This window comes from Emys orbicularis, chromosome 1, assembly GCF_028017835.1.
Source record: "Emys orbicularis isolate rEmyOrb1 chromosome 1, rEmyOrb1.hap1, whole genome shotgun sequence".
Classification (NCBI taxonomy): Eukaryota; Metazoa; Chordata; order Testudines; family Emydidae; genus Emys; species Emys orbicularis.
Window position 1 is genome coordinate 76,695,449 of NC_088683.1, and position 22,520 is coordinate 76,717,968.

At 42.2% G+C, this 22,520-nt stretch overlaps 1 protein-coding gene across 1 annotated transcript in view; it reads left to right on the plus strand.

Moving 5' to 3' along the window:
- OTOGL (otogelin like) overlaps nucleotides 1-22,520 on the plus strand; it is a 144,567-nt gene that overhangs the window by 107,996 nt on the left and 14,051 nt on the right. Inside the window, exons 42-52 of the mRNA XM_065403324.1 lie at nucleotides 3,972-4,186; nucleotides 10,054-10,195; nucleotides 10,573-10,758; nucleotides 12,945-13,157; nucleotides 15,009-15,113; nucleotides 15,455-15,562; nucleotides 16,401-16,502; nucleotides 17,232-17,336; nucleotides 17,423-17,463; nucleotides 19,510-19,573; nucleotides 21,406-21,584. Of these exons, the coding sequence (XP_065259396.1) occupies nucleotides 3,972-4,186; nucleotides 10,054-10,195; nucleotides 10,573-10,758; nucleotides 12,945-13,157; nucleotides 15,009-15,113; nucleotides 15,455-15,562; nucleotides 16,401-16,502; nucleotides 17,232-17,336; nucleotides 17,423-17,463; nucleotides 19,510-19,573; nucleotides 21,406-21,584 (1,460 nt within the window). The remainder of the gene's footprint in view (nucleotides 1-3,971; nucleotides 4,187-10,053; nucleotides 10,196-10,572; nucleotides 10,759-12,944; nucleotides 13,158-15,008; nucleotides 15,114-15,454; nucleotides 15,563-16,400; nucleotides 16,503-17,231; nucleotides 17,337-17,422; nucleotides 17,464-19,509; nucleotides 19,574-21,405; nucleotides 21,585-22,520) is intronic.

Below are 22,520 nucleotides of genomic sequence, written 5' to 3' on the forward strand. Positions count from 1 at the left end.
CTTCGACATAAGAGGCACATCAACAGATTTAATAGGGAAGAGAACAAAAAATAAAGATTCATAACTAATGTGACCTATAAAATTGTTATTGACTTGATACAGCAACTCGACCGTATAACACATTTAATTTGGATATAACTTCTGCAGAGTGTAATATGTTTGTGCTTCCACATCAATATTCAACAGCTGCTGGAGAAATACTTATTAAAACTGGGATCCTGTGGTTAGAGCAAAAGTGTTCTAAGAGTGAGGATACTCTGTTCCTCAATCTTTGAAGAACTAATAATTAACAGTTGCTAGTGCAGAAAATCGCAGGAACAGTTTTGAATAATATAGCTTTTCTTTCTTTTTTTTTTTTTTTTTTTTTTTCAATTCTTATTTTCCGATTTGGCGTCACAGATCAGTTTTAAAAGCTTTCCTCTTCCCTTTAGCGATTTGTAGTCAAATTCAAACTGACAAGATAACATTATAATCCTAAGTGTAAAGAGGTATTTTAATATCAGTCACAATGTAATTTAACAATTACTGCTCTATACAAATAAAATTCATGAGTTAAACTTCAAATTATTTTATTATTTTTAAAAGAATTAATTTCAAAATAACAGGCCAATGTTAATTCCACCAGATAAAATATATAGCCTAAGCCAGTGGCGGCAAGTTATATGGGCCTGTGCTGCCCAGGCTCCAGGAATATTCAGGGCTCCCACGCGCCTCCTCCAGAGCGTCTCCCAGCCCCGCCTGCCACCCCCAGGCAATTTAAAGGGGTCCGGGGGTCCCCGCCCACCCTGCCATCACCAGCAGCGCAGCAGGGCTAAGGTGGCTTCCTGCCCGGCCTCGCTCCGTGCCACTCCCAAAAGCGGCTGGCATGTCCCTGCGGCCTTGGAGGACGGGGGGGTGTCTCCGAGCACTGCCCCGCCCCGAGTGCCGACTGCGCAGCTCCCATTGACCGGGAACTGCGGCCAATGGGAGCTGTATGGGCGGTGCCTGCAGGCAGCGGCACGCAGGGACACCCCTCTGGCCTCCTACCTAGGAGCCGCTGCCAGAGGGGTGCGCAGGTCGTTTGGGAGCTGCCCAAGATAAGTGCCGCACCCCTCACCCTCTCCCACACCCCAACCCCATGTCCCAGCCCAGAGTCCGCACCCAAACTCCCTCCCAGATCCCACCCCCCGCACCCTCTCCTGCACCCAAACTCCTTCCCAGAGCCCGCCCCCTCCTGCACCCCAACCCTCTGCCGCAGCCCATACCCCGTACCCAAACTCCCTCCCAGAACCTGACCCCTCACCTCTCCCGCACCCAAACTCCCTCCCAGACCCCTCACCTCTCCCGCACCCAAACTCCCTCCCAGACCCTTAGGCAGGTGTGTGTGTGTGGGAGGGGGGGGACTTGGACCCATTCTGGGCACCACCAAAAAGTATACATACCTGCCGCCCCATGTCTAAGCAAATCAAGTACTTAAAGCCAAAAGCTCACCCATGGGCTGAGAAGAGCAAAAAGCTGTAAATCCAGGGGAGATGGGAAGTGCTGGCTTTGGTTCATGCTTTACCTTTCTTCCAATCCCATGAAAACCTCCCCTAGGAGCTGCATGATGATATGGATTCATGACTTGGGAGGGAGAGGGTTGAAGACAGATGGCCCAGTAATCTGCCACACCACACACTATGATTCTTCCAAGCATCAATTAATTTCAGCATTGATTAGTGTGGGTTGCCCCTTCATGATGTGACCTTTGTCCGCATAGGTAGGCAATGACAGTAGGGGACACCATATCACAAACCTTACTGCCATGGGGGTTGAGGTGGAGGTGCTGAGTAGTCGGGGTCAAGAAGAGAGTTATAGGGAACCCTATTACCTGAAGGAAAGAACATGTGAAGTCCTGGTTTCACTGCAGTCAATGGCAAAACTCCCGTGTATATCACCTATAAATACAAACTTGTGAAGTTTATGGTGTGGAAATAATCTATATAGTGGGTAATTTGGACTTTGTTTATCATCAACATACATGCACGTTAAATCACATTTTAAATGAGACTTTGGTGTTTAAATTGTATGAAGCAAAATTTGTAGAGTTTGACAATGAAATCATCCAGCTATTGTAATTGCACCATAATGACAAATTTGTTTTACATCCAGACACATCAGGAAGATCTCAAGACACAAATCATGCCTACCAGGACTTAAAAAACACGTAAACACAAATTTAAAGTCCATAATAACTCAAGAGGAAATTAAAAAGTGCTCTATGGCCTGGGAAGAAAAGGAAACAAAAAAAATAGATAGGAACCCCAGCTGCCCATTTCCCAATCAAAAATATTCAGTGTCACCTTGGCTGTAGAGAACTCTGCTACTTATTTGCTAAATCAAACTCCATCCATAAAGATTCGAATTCTACCATTTTATTGTTGACTTTGTATAATATATATTTGTAGGAAGATATTTCAGTGATTTCTAAATACCTGTCTTTGAGTATGGAAATTGCATCTGTTATCTCTCAGTACAATACCAAATTCATAAGAGAATAGGGAACGTTAATTTTTAAAATGTTAGATGCATCTTTCTGCACTGAGAAATCAAGTAACACAAGTATTTGTGGTAAAGAAGGCAATTTATTCAATTTTTTAAAAATTACTTTTGATAACGATAGCGTTTAGCAATGTTGAGATAAATCCAAATACTGTGCCAGATTATGAGCTCTTTTCTGCCCATGGTGAGTGCCACAGTTCAGGGCACCTGTGTTTCCCCTTAGTGGTACAGCAAGAGCTCCCATTCTCAGGCTTCTGGAGTACCTGGCCGTTGCCTCTCTTGGGTGGAGTCACCTATCTGTCTCCCTTCTGACCGGGGTATCTGCAGGCTGGACAGTACCCTGCATTATTCCCAGCAAGAGACACTGCCTAAGCAAGCCTGCTTACTTTCTATTCAGAGGGTTAACAATGTACCTATCCACAGTTCTAAGTTACCACACAGCACTTCCTATGCAAGCCTAGTTTATTCTTAGTGTAAAAGCACTACAGAAAAACATATTAAAACAATAAAAGAACCTATACACATGCTAATAAACTTATCAGAGATTCCGCCCCTCCCAACCCCCGTCTTCCATATGGGTTCTGGCAAGTGACTCTTCAAACCTTCCCAAAGGGGTCTCTTGTGGTGACAAGTTCATAAGAGCCTCAGCTCAGAACTAGCACACTCATGATATGTTTAGTTCACCCTTTATACAGTTTAAGGATCTTTGATCTGGGATTGCCAGGAGCAGGTAATTAGCAACAATTGGTTTTTCTCTCCAGGGCATAGCTTCAAAAGCATGGATCTGAAGTGGGTATTTGCATTCCCCTCACCCCCAAGTATTTCCTAGGAAATCCACTTTATATGCATTTCCCAAAGTGTGCTTTGAAGTTCCTCATATCTCCCAGAGATTGCATTAATCCTGTCTTCCTGCTAAAAAAAGTTCCATGCAATCCCACAATAGTACATATTTGCATTTTTAATACAATGAATTCCAAAGATATTAAACTTAATTCAAGAAGGTTTGTCCAGGATATTGCAGTCTGTCACAGTGAGCTGTTATTTGCATAAGCACTCTTATTTAAATTAATAATTGAACTTGTGGAATTAGGTCCTACTCAATGTGAGTAAGGGTGTCAGAATCTGGCACAATCTGAGAGAGTTTGCCATTCTGCCTCTGACATATTTTAGTACCAGTTATTTTCAGTTAATCCACATCTGAGAGAGTTTTTAATTGAACTGTATGATCTGTCTGTCTAGCTAAAATATTGTTGAATTGACAGTGTGCCCAATAAAAATTAAAACCATATTTAGGAAATTCTAACTTTTGCAAATGCAGTAGGCTGTTGCAAATAAAATCGTTTACAAATGGATTTGATCCAATGTTAACATTACTTTATCATTTGCACTTTTCTTTAATTGAAGAACAAATGTACTATATTTATTCACTAAATATGATGGACTGTTTTAAGGTGTGTGTAATGGAGACCCAGTTGATGACCTCAAGATGCAAAATAGGACTATAATTACAAATATGGAAGAAATTGAAGCATTTATTAAAAGTTGGGAAATTGAGAAATCAGTTGATGTAACAACCAGGAGGCCAGTAAGAAATTGTACTGAAGATAACTGCACTTACTGTATGGAGCTGTTAAACAGAAGAGTTTTTGTCCCATGTCACAAAAAAGTAAGTACAAAGAAATAGGCAGTTCCAAGTCTAAATTAATTAAATTTATAATAAAAATATTATGTATAATGCTTCTTTTTACATTTCACTTGCTTCCAATGTTTAGTGAAGGGACTGACTGAATTAATTCCTCCTCCATGTTGCTCATGGCTAACCCAGATGGTCTCCTTACCTGCAAATCTCTGATGGCTTGTCTTCACTGCATTGTTAGTTTGAGCTGTACCTCAGGTTTTGCCCCTAGTCCAACTCCTGTCCGTCCACACACATATCTAGCTTGAGCTAATTGGTGGTGCTTTAACCTCTAGCTACCCAGCCTGGAGGGCAGGGTAGATGAGGATGTGTTGAAGCTCAAGTGCTGCTGAAGCTAGTAATGAAGTGGGAATATAGCAGCTCGAGTTACAACTCCTCATCAGCTGCCTGTGTAGCTTCAGCATGATTATTCTCTCTGGAGCTAGCCTGGCTCGAATAGAGTAACTTGAGTGTACTAATTTGAGCTAACAATACAGTGAAGACAAGCTGTGAATGTGTGGACCACCATGTCACTCCTGGAAGTACCATGCCATACTTGAAAAGAACATCTAAAAGGTAGAGATTCCACAGCATCAGCCTAACACTGAAGTATTGTTCAGAAAGCATAGGCGTGTGCAGTCCATTTCATTAGAGTGTGCACCCAGGGAGCCCCGTCCCCACCCTGCCCCCCATCCACTCCCTCCTACTTCCCGCCCCCTGACTGCCCCCCTCAGAACTCCCAACCCTCCCTGCTCCTTGTCCCCTGATTGCCCCAACCCTTATCCACACCCACGGCTATCCAACCACTCCCCGCTCCTGACAGGACCCCCAGAACTCCCGACCCATACAACACTCCCTGCCTCCCCCAACCCCTCTCCACACCCCTGCCTCCTGACAGCCCCCCCCAGAACTCCCAGCTCATCCAACCCCCCCAGCTCCTTGTCCCCTGACCACTCCCTCCAGAGACCCCCCCACCCTAACTGCGCCCCCAGGACCCTCCTTGCTGCCTGTCCCCTGACTGCCCTGACCCCTATCCACCCCCCGCCCCCTGACAGATCCTGGGACTCCCATGCCCCATCTAACCCCCCCTGCTCCCTGATTGCCCCCTCCAGAGACCACCTGCCCCCAACCACCTCCCCTGGGATCCCACCCCCTATCCAACCCACCCTGCTCCCTGTCCCCTGACTGCCCCCACCCCTTATCCAACCTGGCCCCGGACCCCTTACCATGAGATGAGGCTCCTATCCTCCCTGCGGAAGCGCACAGTCCCAGCTCCACAGGGGGGATGGGAGAGAGGGGCTCAGGCCAGCTCCACACAGAGTGGGGGCAGGGCTTCAGCCCTGCAACTTTTGCCACTAGGGTGGCTGGGGCTCCCGAGACAGGGACTTCAACCCCACATCTTCTGCCAGGGTCCAGGGCTTCTCCTCCCTGCCCCAGTGTGGCTCCTCTCCCCCCCCCCCAGTGCAGCTCCTGCTGGGGTCCAGGCTTCTCCTCCCCCCCCCCCAGTGCAGCTCCTGCCGGGGTCCGGGCTTCTCCTCCCCTCCCCCAGTGCAGCTCCTGCCGGGGTCCGGGCTTCTCCTCCACCCCCACTCCCTCCCCCCACGTGGCTCCAGCCCCATCCAGGGCTTCTCTTCCCCCATCCCCGCGTGGCTCCGGCCGGTATTTGGAACTTGTCCTCCCATTGCACCCAGCCCTAGCCTAGCTGGGCTCCCGTGGGTCACCTGCTGCCTGCTGTGGCTGGAGTCAAGCCTGGCTGGCAGGGAGCAGCCATACACGTGGACGCCATGGCCACCAGCCCAAGAGGTGCGGGGCGGCCCTAGATAAGCAAGGGCTGGCTGTGCTGCTGCTGATAGCCCCGCACTCCCGCCCACACCTAACCCTAAGGCTTTTTTTTTTTTTTTGAGACTCACTCAGCCCCTGCTGGAGCAGGGAGCAGTTGATCTGAGCCTGCCCCGCAAACAGCTGAGGAGGGGAGCGGGGAGGAGCAGCCTTCTCAGCCGGAGCGCAGGGCATTAGGGTGTGCCTAGGCACACCCGGCACACCCTGTGCACACGTCTATATCAGAAAAGGTTATGTTTAGTGCATGATCAAGAAGCATGTTGCTTGGAGTGAAGGCCTAATGGTTCTATTAAATGTAATAGCATCCAGTTCAGACTTACAGAAGTATCTGAGTCACATAGACATTAGCCTAGTCACTCCTACACTTGTGATATCCTTACAGACAGTGTTTATTTTCAATACTTCTAGTAATGACATAGTTCAGTACATCAGCTGCCACTAGAGGTAGCTGGTGCAATACAGGCAGAGTAGGCATGGTTTGCAGGAGAAGAGGAATGAGAAAATAAGTTGATGAGGAGAGGAAATATGATTGTACAATCTTGCTCACTCCCAAGGGCTTGTCTACATGGTGCACCAGAAGGGTGTAAATTGTAGAGCACTCTAAAGTGCTGCTCTCTACCTGCTCCTTGCGGAGGTGACTGGTAACTGCTGATGGGGGAGGAGGGGAGGCACAATTTAAAGGTTCTGGTGGTATGCCGCAGGGTTCAGGGCAGGCATTCAACAGACAAAGGAGTTTTGATTTCTAGAGCTAGTTTTGATGTCATAGAATCATAGAACTGAAAGGGACCTCAAGAGGTCATCTAGTCCAGTCCCCTGCACTCAAGGCAGGACTAAGTATTATCTAAACCATCCCTGATAGGTGTTTGTCCAACCTGCTCTTAAAAATCCCCAATGATGGAGATTCCACCACCTCCCTAGGCAATTTATTCCAGTGCTTCACCACCCTGACAATTAAGAAGATTTTCCTAGTGTCCAACCTAAACCTCCCTTGCTGCAATTTAAGCCAATTGCTTCTTGTCCTATCCTCAGAGGTTAAGAACAACAATTTTTCTCCCTCCTCCTTGTAACAACCTTTTATGTACTTGAAAACTGTTATCATATCCCCTCTCAGTCTTCTCTTCTCCAGACTAAACAAACCCAATTTTTCAATCTTCCCTCATAGATCATGCTTTTTAGACCTTTAATCATGTTTTATTTACAATGCTATGTAATAGCAGATGGAGACTGTTCTAAAAGGGAGCTACACATGAAGAAGCTCTGGGTTGCTCTGGCATAGTCTATCAATTTGAGGAACAGAGATATTTGCAAACCAATCCGTTGATATGATCTTTTAGAGCTCTTGTGATAATATCAGCATCCAGTAATTATGTCAGGAATCGGTTCTAATTTAACCATATACAATTATTTCCCCCCTCTGTTTGAATCTGCTCTCTCTTCTGGCTTTACAGGGAGACTTTGGCTGCCTTGGGCATCACAAGTACCAGAAATATCATGCTAACCCTCCTGGTAGTTATGATGTCTCTTCTGGACAAATTGGAGAAAGTCCAGGGAAAAGCAACAAAAATTATTAAAGGTCTAGAAAAACATGACCCTGAGGAAAGATTGAAAAAATTGGGTTTGTTTGGTCTGGAGAAGAGAAGACTGAGAGGGGACATGGTAACTGTTTTCAACTACATAAAAGGTAGTTTTAAGGAGGAGGGAGAAAAATTGTTCTCCTTAATCTGAGGATAAAACAAGACGCAATGGGCTTAAATTGCAGCAAAGGGAATATTTAGAATATTAGAATATATTAAGCTGGATATTAGGAAATACTTCCTAACTGTCAGGGTAGTTAAGCACTGGAATAAATTGCCCAGGGAGGTTGTGGAATCTCTGTCATTGGAGATTTTTAAGAGCAGGTTAGACAAACACCTGTCAGGATCTAGATAATACTTAGTCCTGCCATGAGTACAGGAGACTGGATTAGATGACCTCTTGAGGCCCTTTCCAGTTCTACAATTCTATGATTCACAGTTCAGGTTTATTTATGTGATGGACCAATTCAGAACTCCAAATCCCAACACTCTTGTGAAGTGGCTTGGGTTTGTATCTGAAGTTTAGGAACTTGAATTTGGATTGAAGCTTCACAACTGACCCACTTTTGTTATTAATATTACAAGATACAAGTGTGACTTTCCAGTTCTTACTATTTATTATAATATATTTTGACATTAAGGTTCCAATCCAGCAAACTCTTTAGCATATGCTCAATTATAAGCATATGATTTGTCCCATTGAAATCAATAGAACTGCTCAAGTGCTTGGATTTAAGCACAGTTAAGTACTCTGCTGGATTAGAGCCTTTAGGAAAAAAATGAAATAAAATATCATTGTCACAGTTTCAGTGGAACTGCACTTGTATTCCTCCAACATCCCCAGTGCCCCCGGGCCCTACTGCCTCTCTCCTCCTACATTGCCCTGAGCTCCCTTCTGCATCCTTGCACCTGCACCCCAGGCTGGATCCACTGCTCTGTAGTAATTGCAGCTGCTACCAGCTGGTCTCAAATCCCTGCTCTGGGCGCCACCTAGTGGGGCTCAGTGGGAGAGCTCAGTGCTGGTGCCTTTCCCAGGCACATCTCCCTCAGCTATGCTTGGAAGAAATCTAGGGGGGCATGTGACCCTGCATTCCCCCCCCCCCGTCCCCCCAATACACACACATGTCACTTATGGCCCCATGAAACAGGAATACGTTAATGAGTACTTTTAGAGCACATCAGCGTGGTCTATACTTTAGAGCACTTTACAACTCACTCCCCTGTGGTGTGCATTGCTGGACTGTGAAGACAAGCCTCAAGACTTCTTTTCCATCTGGTGCTTTCTCAGAGTAGGAGCAAAGGTCCAGATTCCAATTCCTGATTTTATTTTTGTTCTTTCCTACCTCTCCTTCTCTGTGGTTTGTTCTGCCCTGCTCTGCCCTTCCCTGTAAATCTGCTTGACTGTAGACCAGCCAACTGTGAGCAGCATCATGGGCAGCTCAACCCCTTCCTTCAAGCTCCAGAGATGTTTCCTGTCTTTGCTCCTGCTCCTATATGAAGGGAGAAAATGGAGGGAAATCTGATTGAAGGAGTGGGCTGAGGAGAAAAATTGAGTGACATTTTAGTAGGTGTCATCTGAAGAAACCTGACAGGGGCAAGAGAGGAGGGAGCTGTGGAAAGCAATTTGGCAGCAGGAGGGAAAAGGTGGGGGTAGTCTTTGCTTTATACACTTTGATGTCTTTAGCTTCTAGTAGTTCAGAGGTAGGTCGGGTAGTCAAAATACATGACAAACTAAATTGATTGGAAATCAAAACTGACAGAAAGAACAAATACAAAAATAAGTATAAACCCTAAGGAACAGACCAGAAACAACCTGAGGAAGAGAATAGAAACATTTCTCATAAGTTATTTACAGTGATCTGTTAATACAGGCAGAATCGTCATCTGGTACAATTACCACAGATAATGTAGGGATGGAAAATATGTTCTTAATCTTGTCTCCATATATCACTTACCACATTGGTATTGTGGACAGCAGGAAAGGGTGCTATAGCCTACCATCAATTTTTCTGAACACCACTCCTCACAGATCTGTCAGGAGCACTGATGCATTGAACCTGTGTGCTCCGTTTCTGAGCTGCATCAGTGTTTCAATGCCAGGAATGCTTGCCTCAGCCAGAATGAAGTTTATTCTCTCATGTGCACATGAAACTGGCAGAGCCAGAGAGGATGGAATATATTATGTGCTTCATAGAAGTTAAATGAAACAAAATTCAAAAGTGAAGAAGGATCTGTAACAAAGCTGCCTAGTAGTGAGCATACAAAATTGGGGAGGGCGTAGAATCATAGAAGTAGTGGTCAGAAACAGAAAAGATATTGACTTCCTGTCAGTCAGGGATCGTTGATGATTTTTTCCCCTACAGTGGTAATATTTCTTGTAATTAATTAGCAACTTTGATTACAAAAAGCTGTCCTCATTAAATCTCAATTAAAATGTAATTCTAGGTTTCACCACAGGACTTTTGTGAGAAGATGTGGATCAACAATACCTACTTTTGGAATTATGAATGTGATGCACTTTCTGCATATGTGGCTTTGTGCAACAAACATAATATCTGCATTAAGTGGAGGACACCAGATTACTGTTGTAAGTAAATAACACTATTCTATCTCCAGACATAATTTCCTATCACTGCAACCTTTCTGTGTCTTGTATACTAGCTAGCAATTTTTTCTTTTTACATATTATTGTCAGAAGATTTGCCCTTTCAATCACAGCCTTGTTAAGTCATGGTAAAATTTCTTAAAACTCTAAAGTTATGTCTTTCATTAAATATGTTATAACTTAATTCTAACCTTGACTGAATTAGTCATATGTATTCCTAAAGCATAATGTTGTAATTTATGTTGCTAAAAATGTAAAAAATATGCTTTTTATGATATTAAAAATATTGCTCTTACTACATATTTTCTCCTTTGAAAATGAAAGTAATACTTTATTTCCTCTGTGTGTGTGACTTGTAGCTCTGGGTTGTCCTGATGGCAAGGAATACCAACCTTGTGTGCAACCCTGTGCAGCCAAAACGTGCCTAAATAAATGGTTCTATGAAGAATCCCCATGCTCCTATTTAAGAGAAGACTGTGTGTGTAAAAATGGAACTATTCTTCATAGAACAGACTCTGACCTCTGCATACCTGAAGAAAAATGTGGTAAGTAAAGCTGAGCAGAGTGGCTGAGTAGATATGTTAATATAACCCACTAACTGGTGGGTTATATTGACATCTCATAGTAAGTTATGTACCCTATCTTTGCCCAGTCACCAGAGAATGTGAATCTGTTACAGCCCCAGATACGGCACTTGGCTCTTTAGCTGAAGCTGTAGAGATTCATGCTTTCAGCTGTGGAGGTCCTTGGTGCAATCCCTATTGTTGGTCAAAGGGCCATTCCACTAGGATGTTCTTTCTGTGTTTCTACAACTTGTTCCCTCTCTTACAAGAAGGAAAACAAAGAATGGTTCCTGTCCTCTATATTGAGTGGCTTTGTGTCCACCCTTTGTGCAAGAAGTTTGTAATTTGGTGGTGCTTTTGGGCCAGTGGCTGTCCCTGCCAGGTTGTTCTGGGAAGCCTAGGCTTCTAGGCAGCCCTGGCTTCCGGGGCCTGCAGCTCCAGGGCACCGTACCAAGCAGATTGCCCCAGAACCAAAAATTTTTAAAATGTTTGGCTTTTGTTCCGAGTTGAAACAAAATTAAACTTAGAAATACTGGAATCCTCCATGACAGCTCTAGTTATAATCCTGTGTTAACATTCAGACTAATTACCACTGAGTCATATTGGAAAATGGATATAATTAGCTCCATTCCCTGGGGTTTTTAGAACCCCACACTGTGGTAACTTAACCTGTTTTTTCAGGCGGTGTCAGGAACAAATCAATGGGGACACAGCTCCTCAGTCTGATAAATGATTGGTACAAACAAGAGTGCTTTCACTGAGTCTCAGGCACATACACAGATGCCATAGCAATAGGTTTACAGCATCCCAGATTATAGTTATCCAAAGTTTTGAGATGGTTTCCAGTGATCAACAGCCAGGCTTTCGCGGGCCCTCCTTTTGTCCACCTGCTGGGGAGACTTTGCTCAAAGAAAAGCTTCCTTGAACTGTTCCAAAGTGTATTTTTGTACTTAATTTTTTTATAACTAACTTAAATAACGCACATAACTTATAGTTACTCCTAGTGGGTCACCTTAGTAACCCCTAGCCGGTCACAATTTTTTTTAGCTTTAGCAAATTGCTCATTTTTTACTAGCAAAGCATTTTTTGTATTTTTAATTATAACAACAATAAAACACACGTTAGGGGCACTTAAAATCCAGGTTGGCTATTTACGTACTCCCCTCCATTTTCATGGTCTCTTAACTTTCTATCACATCCTCCCATTCTAATTAGCAAAACTGCAATCATGCAGCTATTTGGCCTTGCCTTTCAAAGTCCTAACAATTATTTTTAATGATATGGTATTTGGTTTTCAGCTAATATTGGCTGGACACACAAAATGACTGCATTTATGTCAAATTTAATTCTCCCACAATGTGTAAAGGGAATGGCACTGTCTATTTGGATCAAATGGTTTTAAATGCCAGTCGCAGGTAGGAAGCTTAGGCTGAAGTTTATCTTGTGGTATTGTTTTTGAGTTCTAAATAGATTCAATGAAGGGAGTGAGTTTGGACACTTACTCGGGGTTTGTGGCTCTGTGAGGATGAGATAGATTCAGGCCATTCAAATCTAGGTTATGACAGCAAATGCTTCTTAGGGGATCTAAATGACACGAGGACGTATCAGAGAGACAAGGTAGGCGAGGTAATATCTTTCATTGGACCAACTTCTGCTGGTGAGAGAGAGAAGCTTTAGAGCCACAAATAAAAGATATTACCTCACCCACCTTGTATCTCTAGTATCCTGGGACTGACACAGCTATAACTACACTTCATACAAGGAGGTATCATTAGAGAGGTAATTTCTGATGTAACTGGGACCCAGACAATTCAAGGCTATAAAGTTAGTCACTGACTCCTTGAATTTCTCCCAGAAGCAAAGAGGAAGTATGTGCAGAAACTTGAACTGTGGTGTTATGCACATCAGCTATCATACCATTCAGTGGAGCTGGCATTCTATACCACCTAGAGTTTCTGTTAATAGAATAGATCAATTAAATTAGTAATTTTCAATGTATCAGAATCAATCATGTTTTAGAAAACAATGCAGATCTTTCAATTAAATACTTGATAAAATATTGCATATCCTTTTATGCCATGAGGTTTTCCAGCTGACACATTTGTACTAGTCCGGAATAAATTTGTGCTAAATACAGGTCTGAAGGATGTAATGTTTTTCTTCCTTAGCATGTACAGATAATGAAGGACAGCCTCGTTCTGCTGGAGAGGTTTGGAATGGGTCCATTAAAGGATGTTGTATGTATAACTGTTTGGAGAATGGAAGTGTTATTGCTATAGAACCGGAATGCAGTGAAGACCCACTGCCAGTCTGTGAGAGGGAAGGTGAAGTTATCATTAATGTCATTGAAGAGAGGGCTTGCTGTCCAAAGAAAGTTTGTGGTATGTATGCAGCCAAACATATTTTCCATAACAAGAGTGCTAAGGAGGTGTTTAAACATTTATTGACATGGATTGATTTACAGGCAGGGTTCAGGGTAAAACTTTCAAAAATGCCTAATTGACTTAAGAGTGAAAACCCTATTTTCAAAAGTGACTTAGGGTATGTCTACCCTGCAACTAAACATCAGTGGCTGGCCTGTATCAGCTGGCTTGGGCTCCTGGGGCTCAGGATGTGGGACTGTAAAATTGCAGTGTAGACATTTGGGCTCAGGCTGGACCCTGAGCTCTGAGACCCTCCCCCCTCGTGGTGTCCCAGAGCTTGGTCTCTAGCCCAAGCCCAAACATGTTTAGTTTTAGGCACACCTGTAGGCACATAGGACCCAATGTTTCTCAGAAAATTAATGGGATTTACGCTCCTAATTGTCTTAGTCGCTTTTGAAAATGGGACTCCGGTTTGTAAGGCTGTGTCTACACTAGAGACCTTACTACTGTACCACTGCAGCTGCACTGCTGTAAGGTCTCCTATGTAGCCGTTCTCAGCCGACAGGAGAGAGCTCTCCCGTTGGCATAATTAAACCACCTCCAACAAGCGATGGTAGCTATGTCGGTGGGAGAGCATATGTGTTTTTTCATACATCTGACTGACAAAGGTTTTACCGCCAAAAGTGCTAGTGTAGACATAGTCTATGTCATGTAGGCTAATTTTACATAGGCTAAACTTTCCTAAACAGTTTGCAGATTATTCCTGTCTTGGAAGGGATACGATAGAACAGTCCTCACACCTAGGGTCAATGCTGAGCTTTTAAATAGAAGAGTATGGGCTTGTCTGCATGAACAATTAACCACAGCAAGCTGGAGTGTGAATCTACTCTGCACTAGCCTGCCGCAGTGTAACTACCTGTGTGGACCCTTTTGATGCACGTTAACATTTTGTTAATGTTCTTTGAGCTGGTCCAAAGGGGACTAGAGCAAAGTGCTCTATAAGCTGTTAACATGCATCAGCAGAGTTAGACTGCGGCAGGCTAGTGCGGGATAGAGTCACACCCCAGCTTGCCATGGTATAAATGTTCATGTAGACAAACCCTAAGGTAATTCTCCCTAGTTGTTGCACATTATGTATTCTATTGTGCAAATAATAAATAACGGTATTATTGATAACAGTATTGGCAATAGGCCCAAACACAGATTGCTGTCCCCTAGGGCTAGGTTTGTTATGTACACAGAGTAGTCCACAGTCCCTGCCCTGAAGGGTTTAAAATCTAAATAGACAAGTCATAGGGTGAGACAAAGAAGAAGTTCTGACTGACCACAGTTTTACACATGGGAGCTGAGATAGAGAGACTTGCCCAAAGAAACACAAGAAGACTTTGGCAGAGCCAGGAACCGAATCCAAATTTCCTTGATCCCGTGTCCTCTGCCTTAATGGCAACACCGTTCTTCCTCTTATGTAGTTAACTATTTTATTTTCTATTTCCATCAGTGAGCTGCCAGCACAGTGAAATGCCTTGTTAGAATCTTCATGATTCTCTCTTTGCACCACGGCTTCTTCTCAGTGAATCATGCATTGGCATGTTACTGTTTTCCCAGAAAGCAGCTTAGTGTCAGTTGATGGTCAGATGCTAGTTTTCTGTCTGTCCAAAAGAAGCATGCTTCTAGTATCTGATACGTTAGTCATAAGATGCTTGTTTTAATGTCTTAATGAAATATTTTTGTGGAAATAAAGGGCAAATGGGATAGCTGAACTGGTATTTTCACTCTCTAGATAACTGGTTACAGCTAGCTATCAACAAATGTAATGTCTAGTCACATTCATACACATGAATATTTGCATATACCATATATTTTTTTCAGAATGTAACATGACTATGTGTGAGACTATTATTCCAACATGCAAAAATGGTGAAAAATTGATGGTAGGCTATAGCACCCTTTCCTGCTGTCCACAATACCAATGTGGTAAGTGATATATGGAGACAAGATTAAGAGCATATTTTCCATCCCTACATTATCTGTGGTAATTGTACCAGATGACGATTCTGCCTGTATTAACAGATCACTGTAAATAACTTATGAGAAATGTTTCTATTCTCTTCCTCAGGTTGTTTCTGGTCTGTTCCTTAGGGTTTATACTTATTTTTGTATTTGTTCTTTCTGTCAGTTTTGATTTCCAATCAATTTAGTTTTGTTTAGATAAGAGAAGAGAAAATGAAAAAAAAGAAGTTAAGGAAAATAGCTTCTTCTATTTTAGGATTACTCATGTGACTTTTTATTAGCGATACTGATTGTCTTTTATGTAGAATGTGATCCCTTAGCATGTCCCAATGCTCCCCGTCCGGAGTGCAGAGAGGACCAATTTATTGTTGAAGCAAAACAGGAAGATCCTTGTTGTTTCTCTTATCTATGTGGTAAGAAGCCTTTACTATACTACCTTCCCTGTGGGTAGACAGGATATTATAGGGCAGTGGTTCTCAACCTTTTTTCATTTGAGGATCCCTAGAAAATTTTGAATGGAGGTGCCCAGGCCCCTTTAGAAATCTATTGTCTGTGTATATATAGTTGAATCTGTTCAGTCAGTTTTCAGTCTGTCTTTTGTGGATCCCTTAGACGTAGTCTGCAGACCCCCCAGGAGTACTTGGACTAGAGGTTGAGAAGCACTGTTATTAAGTTATCTACAAATAAGAAAAGACAGGTCTCTAGTTGCATACTTGATAAGGTTGCCTGAGAATGCTGTCACAGGATTGGCCTGGGCAGACACTAACAGCTATAAGTGTCCACTTGCATGTATTGTTTTGCAATTTGGGGCCTTTATTCCTAGGTTACTTTTTTTAATGTTACTGCTGAACTGCACACTAAAGAATTATGGCATCTCACACACAAGTACAGAAATTGGGCTTGTCTGAAAATATTTGGACATATTTCATTTATAGCACTATGTGACCTTTGCCTTCAGTCTGCAGCTTCATAGATTATAGCCCACCAACCGTCATTTTTTCAGTTCATGTAGCAAGTCTGAGCATAAATCTCAACACCAGGCAAAGCAATAGATACTTCCATTACTGTATCATTACATTCAATTATCTATTTTGTTTGAACGTGTTAGTCAATAAAAGTTTCTTAGATACCCAGGTGGCTGGCTGGCAGGTAGGCACAGTAGAAGAACGTGGGTAGAATAAAACTCATATGTAACAACTTTCTGATGATGTATTTTAAACTTTGTATTTGGTTTATTCTTTTTAACTTTAGTTTGTGAATCTTGCATTGAGCCTGTTCCTTTATGTAATGAGGGGGAAATTCTCACAGTAGATCTTAGCACCATGCATTCCTGTTGTCCTCGTTACCATTGTGGTAAGTTTAGCTATTTTTAATTAAAAGGTTTTACTGTATCTGGTCAATATTATATGCTGAGTATTTATTTTTTTCAGCTGATTCAACACTTTCCAGCTAAAGTTGAATTTATCCAAATGTTAAAAATATAGTATTATAAAATGTTCAGTATTGTATAATGTCCTAAGTTATTACAATATTCTGGCATCCCTTTCACAGTTTGTCCTTAATAGACTCTGAAGAAGTTTCAGTTTTCACAGCTATCTCCATGCATTAGCATTGCAACAAGGAGTGGAATGTTGTTCACCACCATTGCTGAAGTGACTCTGCCTCTGGTCAGCCACCGTATACTGACATCTCATCTACCAACTATTTACAGATATACAGCTAGAGCACTCCTGTAATTACTAGTGATTTTGGGTGCCTCAATTGCTGGGTGCCCAACTTGAGTCACTTTGATGGAGCGAGATTTTCAGATGATTGGCATTCAGCAGACTTTGAAAAATGTAAGACCCTTTAAGGTGATTTAAGTTGGGCATCAAAAATTGAGATAACCAAAATCGCTAACTTTTGGAAATCTTGGCCTGTCTCTCTATTTGTCCCTTGTACAGTGCTAAGAATGCTATTGGACCTTAACAATTAAATAGTTATAACAAAATTCTATGAAAAACCTTCAATGTTGTTAGAATAGTTTATCTAAGGAAATATGAGCTGAAAACATGTTGATCCATGTCATTTCCCCCCATTTAGTTTGTGATGAGAACCTTTGTTCAGTGCCTCTTCTGAACTGCACAGCTGACATGCAACTTGTGAAAGAGAGAGTACCTGAACGGTGTTGTCCAGACTGGCACTGTGGTAACTATTTTTCATTCTTCTACTAGTTACTTATTAATAAAAGTTAATGTCTTTTGACTGATACACTTTTGTTGCTCTCTCCTTAGAATGTAGCTGTGAAAATTTTACTATACCAACCTGTAAAGTGGTAAGAAATTTTCCCTTAGATGTTACTTAATAACATCCAGTGTTTTTATTCCCCTCTTTCTTTTTATGCACTATTGTTTCTGTCCCTTCCTTGAGTTTGTCATCATAGGCTATGGGATTGAGGCTGCCAACACTGCCTATCATATATTTGCCAGTACATGGATTATAAAATGGGGAGGTGTTGAAACACTGTCTCCTATCTTCCAAATATAGCTTGTAACCCCCTATTTTAGATCCTGTGTTGCTACCATCAGTCCACTGGAGAAGCTTGATTTTGTGTTTTTTAAGCAGACCTAACTGAAGGGAAGAAAATGTAATCTTACTTTGTTCAATACTGACTAGGATCTACATGCTTAAAATTTTACCAGTTACAAAATTAATTTTTGTTATTGAAAGAAATCAACTTTATGAACATGCTTTGTTTCTAGAAGAATGTTGGCTTGTTTTGTTAATCATATATGCTTCCTATGAAAGTTATTAAATATCTTTGACCTTTGTAACATATGAGAGTTTAGATATACTGTCCTCTTCTCTCATTTTCTATTTTGTTTTAAACAAAATAGTTGCTGTAACCTGGAAAATGCATGATAATGAATGATGTAACTCTGAACTATCACTGTGATGAAAGGCATATTTTCCCATCACATGCCCTCCCCCATATGTGTAGAGCCCTGCATGGGTACAAAATTTATATCCACTGATGCGGATATCTATTAGGGAGTGGGGGGAGGGATAGCTCAGTGGTTTGAGCATTGGCCTGCTAAACCCAGGGTTGTGAGTTCAATCCTCAAGGGGGCCATTTAGGGATCTGGGGCAAAATCAGTACTTGGTCCTGCTAGTGAAGGCAGGGGGCTGGACTCGATGACCTTTCAAGGTCCCTTCCAGTTCTAGGAGATGGGATATCTCCATTAATTTATTTATTTATTTATTTATTTATTTATTATGGCAGCTGTCCCTGGTCATGCTAGTGTGTCCAGGAGCGTGCGAGCTGCTTGCATGCACTAGCATGACCAGGGACAGCTGCCAATGAGCCTGGTGCCTGCCCCAGTGGGCAGGGCTGGCCAGTACAGCCACGCCGGAGGAGCTGCCCAGGTAGGGCACTGACTCCTGGAAGCAGATGCCCAACATGCCGCAACTTTCACTGCTGCCGTTCCTGGTAGAGCCCTGAAGTTCCGTGGATATCCGCTTTATATCCACAGATATCTGCATCCATGGTTATAAATTTTGTATCCGTGCGGGGTCTACATATGAGGAACATGTAATGCGGATATAATGCAAGGAATATAATATGGATCATAACAGGCCAAATTCTGAACCAATTACAAGAGATGTACAGTAGATCAGAATTTTGACAATACACCTCTACCTTGATATAACGCTGTCCTCGGGAGCCAAAAAAATCTTACCGCGTTATAGGTGAAACCGCGTTATATCGAACTTGCTTTGATCCACCAGAGTGCGCAGCCTCGCCCTCCCTGGAGCACTGCTTTACCGCGTTATATCTGAATTCGTGTTATATTGGGTTGCGTTATATCGAGGTAGAGGTGTATACTAAAGTCATGGAGGAGGTTTCAGAGCTGTCAAAGTTGTATTTTATGACCAGATATATCTTTATTATTAAAATAACCAGGATTTGTCACTTGAAAGTATATCCAAAATAAAGGAAATATAGATTTTGTTAAAAATAAACTAATTAAAACTGAGACCAGGTGGGTAAGGTAATATTTTATCAGACCAACTTCTGTTGGTGAAAGAGGCAAGTTTCAAGCTACACAAAGTTCTTCTTCAGGTCATTATTAATTAAAACTGATATTCAGCTACACTGTCATTATATTCAGACCAAAAGAAAGTGTACCACTTAGCTGTTGTTAACAGTAATGCATCTCGCAACCATACAATCTGCTGTCTATTGTAATGGATTGTGATTTTCTCTTTCTCAAAGCTTAGGCTGGAGTGGCAGTAGTATGTTTTAAGAAAAGCGGTCTCTTGTAAGCCTTATAAGTTGTGTTTGATGTATTTGACTCTGAAACTGTTTCTTACTACACAGGGAGAAGTTCAAAAAATAGACGACAGCATTTATAGTGCTTGTGGATGCCTGCAGTACATCTGTGGTAATTTTTTTTCTTTTTAATGTTGTTAATTTTTGTTTGACTAAACAAAAGCACACAAGCAATGCAGAAATGGGTCAATACTGGCCTTCTAAAATGGAAATGCTAAAGTGACTTTATATCTACAGTGTATAATGTCTCAACGTTAATTCTAAAGATAGAAGTTTAATTGGCGAAAAGCTACATTTTTGTGATTTGCAGACTAAATATATCTATCATTAGATTATCACAGTGTTAAATATTAGAGAAATGCAGAAAATATGAAGACTCACTTCAGCCCCAGGCCAAGAGTATTATTGACATTATGTAGTTGTACATTTTATAGCTTTTCAGGGTTTTTTTTTAAGCGGTGTTATGTTGTAGGCTTTCTTTTCCTTCCAAATACTAGGAAAGTCCCCATCCCATCCAGTTTAACAATTAAATTCCAAATCAAGTGTAAAACATGGTCAAAAATCTTTCATGTATGTGCTGATACTGAGCCACCAGCCCTAAATATGGGATTAGTGAATGGGAAAAATCTCACCCCCACACCCATCTTGGGGCGGAGGGGCTTGGGGGAGAAATGTTTGGTCAGAATGCACTGTCCCCGGAAGGGAGATTAAGTGTGTTAGGAGGGACATAATTGGTTGGACCATAAAAAGAAATGCATTGCTCCTGGAAGAGAGGGGGAAGGTGGAGAGCATATGCCCCAAAATTCCAGACCTGGGCCCCAGTTTGTTATATCCCATTGGTTAGCCAGGAGGGAAGAGTGAGAGCTGATTGGCTCCTGTGCCCCTCCCTAAAATAATTTAAACTTTTCCTCAGCCTTCAGGAGCCCCCTTGCCTCTTCAGTTGCTCTGCTCTTCCTCTCTATAGCGTAGATAGGGAGCTGTGTTTCCAGGCTGCTGTGGGTGTGACTGATCGCCTGGCTATGGGATCAGGGAGGAATTTTTTTTTCTGTTGAGCCAAAGTGGCAGAGATCTGGTGTGCTTTTTGCCTTCCTCACAGCACTGTGGACGTGCAGTTAGGATGAAGAAGAATGGCATTTGGAAGTCTGATATTAAAGGATAATATAGGAATTTACAGTTTGTCTCAGCTTGCAGATGGTATCCAGAATGGATAAAAGCTAAAAGGGCTATATCCCAGAGGCAAATGAGACTTGGGATTTTTGCTGGTGGACCTTGTGCCTGTAAGAAGGGGAGGCCTGAAGGCTTTGCAGACCAAGGTCTCCCTGTTGGTACTCTGCTCTTTTTGCGAGGTAGGACGTGAGGATGAGAGGACTTAGAAGTGAGCTGAGTCCTAGGAGGTAGACTGAAGGATTTACCCTGGGTTCTTGGTTATATGGTGGGAGCCCTGTCACCTTGCACGGAACCCAGCTAAATGGCTGATGTGTGAGATGGGTGGGTGTATACCACCCCTATCCAGCTGTAAGTGAACCAAGTTGCAGGCTGTTGCTTAAAATCCATCCCAGTGACTTTTTCATTTCCCTGTATGTTCTGAGCAGTGCACTACATGCTTGGGACGAGCACATTGCCTCCTGCCTAGGAAGCCCTCCCACAACTAAATATACACATCTAAATGTGGCATATTTAAAGTGGAGAGGGCAAATTCAGCACTGATTTTCATCTCCATAGAACTCTATCAAAGTCAGTGGGATTGCACTGGATGTAAGAGAACACAGAATTTGTCCCCAGGATGGGAAGTCACTTTGAACAATCCCTACCTGCAGTAGTAAACTTCAAAATTGTCACAAAGTGCAGGATCTGGTCCTAGTTGTTTGAATGAGATTCTGATAATTTGCTTAAAAGAAAATATTTTCCTAATGACCCACTTCTTCTTTTTGTTGTTATTATTAGAAAAGGATGATGTATGTGTATTCCAAGAAGTAACTGTGCTGAATCCTGGACAATCTATGATTCAGTATTTGGATGAAAATCTTTGTTACACAGTACAGTGTTTACAAGAAAAAGATCACAGCACAGGATATCATGCCATGGATTTTACAGTTGTGAACTGTTCCCAACAATGTGATGCTGTGAGTGTTTTTAAAATGCAATTCTGATGTAACTTGTGAACAAAAACGTCCTAATTACAGATTATGAAAATTGAATAGCGGATGCTTAACAGTACATCTATCCAGCAAGTGGAATAATAAGAACGTGACTTAATGGCAGTACCCTTGTGTTTGTTGGGTGGTGGCCTATGACAAATATTGCGTTAGTGAGGTTTTTTTTATTTAAGTTTTATAAACACATTTTTCATTTTGCAGTTCAGAAGTTGCCAGGAACAAAGAGTTTTTTTTTTTTTTTTTTTTTTTTCCAAGTTGCAAGTCTGTTATTTAAAAGTAAGTTACATGGCAAAAAGTTATAAGCAGCAGGTAAGAAAATTGTGCATATTTTAAGCAGGCTGTGTGTGTAGACGGCACAAGAAACTAGAGCAGTAGTAGCTTTGATACAGTATTCCCCACTTGGGGAATCTGGCTGGCAATTAGGCTGCAAATGGCTTGCAAGTTATAAGTAGAAATGGACCTGAACAGCAAAATTTCAGATATGGAGATTGATCCCTATCTGCTTTCTGAAAGTTCATGAAGTATCTGGGGTTTTCATTAGGGGGTTTTCTCTTAGGGCTTGTCTACATGGTGCTGCAGTCTGGACTATGGGGCTGTGATTTGCAGAGCCCTCTAAACTGCCCCATGTAGACTCTGCTGACATGAACTAAAAGGTCCAGTACTACATTAAAGTGAACTAGGTACCTTTTAGTCCATGCCAGCAGGGTCTACATGGGGCACTTAGAGCACTCTACAAATCACACCCCTGTGGTCTGGACTGTGGTGCTGCATAGACAGCCCTTAGTTGTGAAGTATTTAACCTCTTAAATGTAGAAACTAGCTTATCTCTGCTAAAGAATTTTAAACCATTCCTCTAACTACATTTTCTCATATTTGAACATTGTCATTTGGGAATAAGACAGA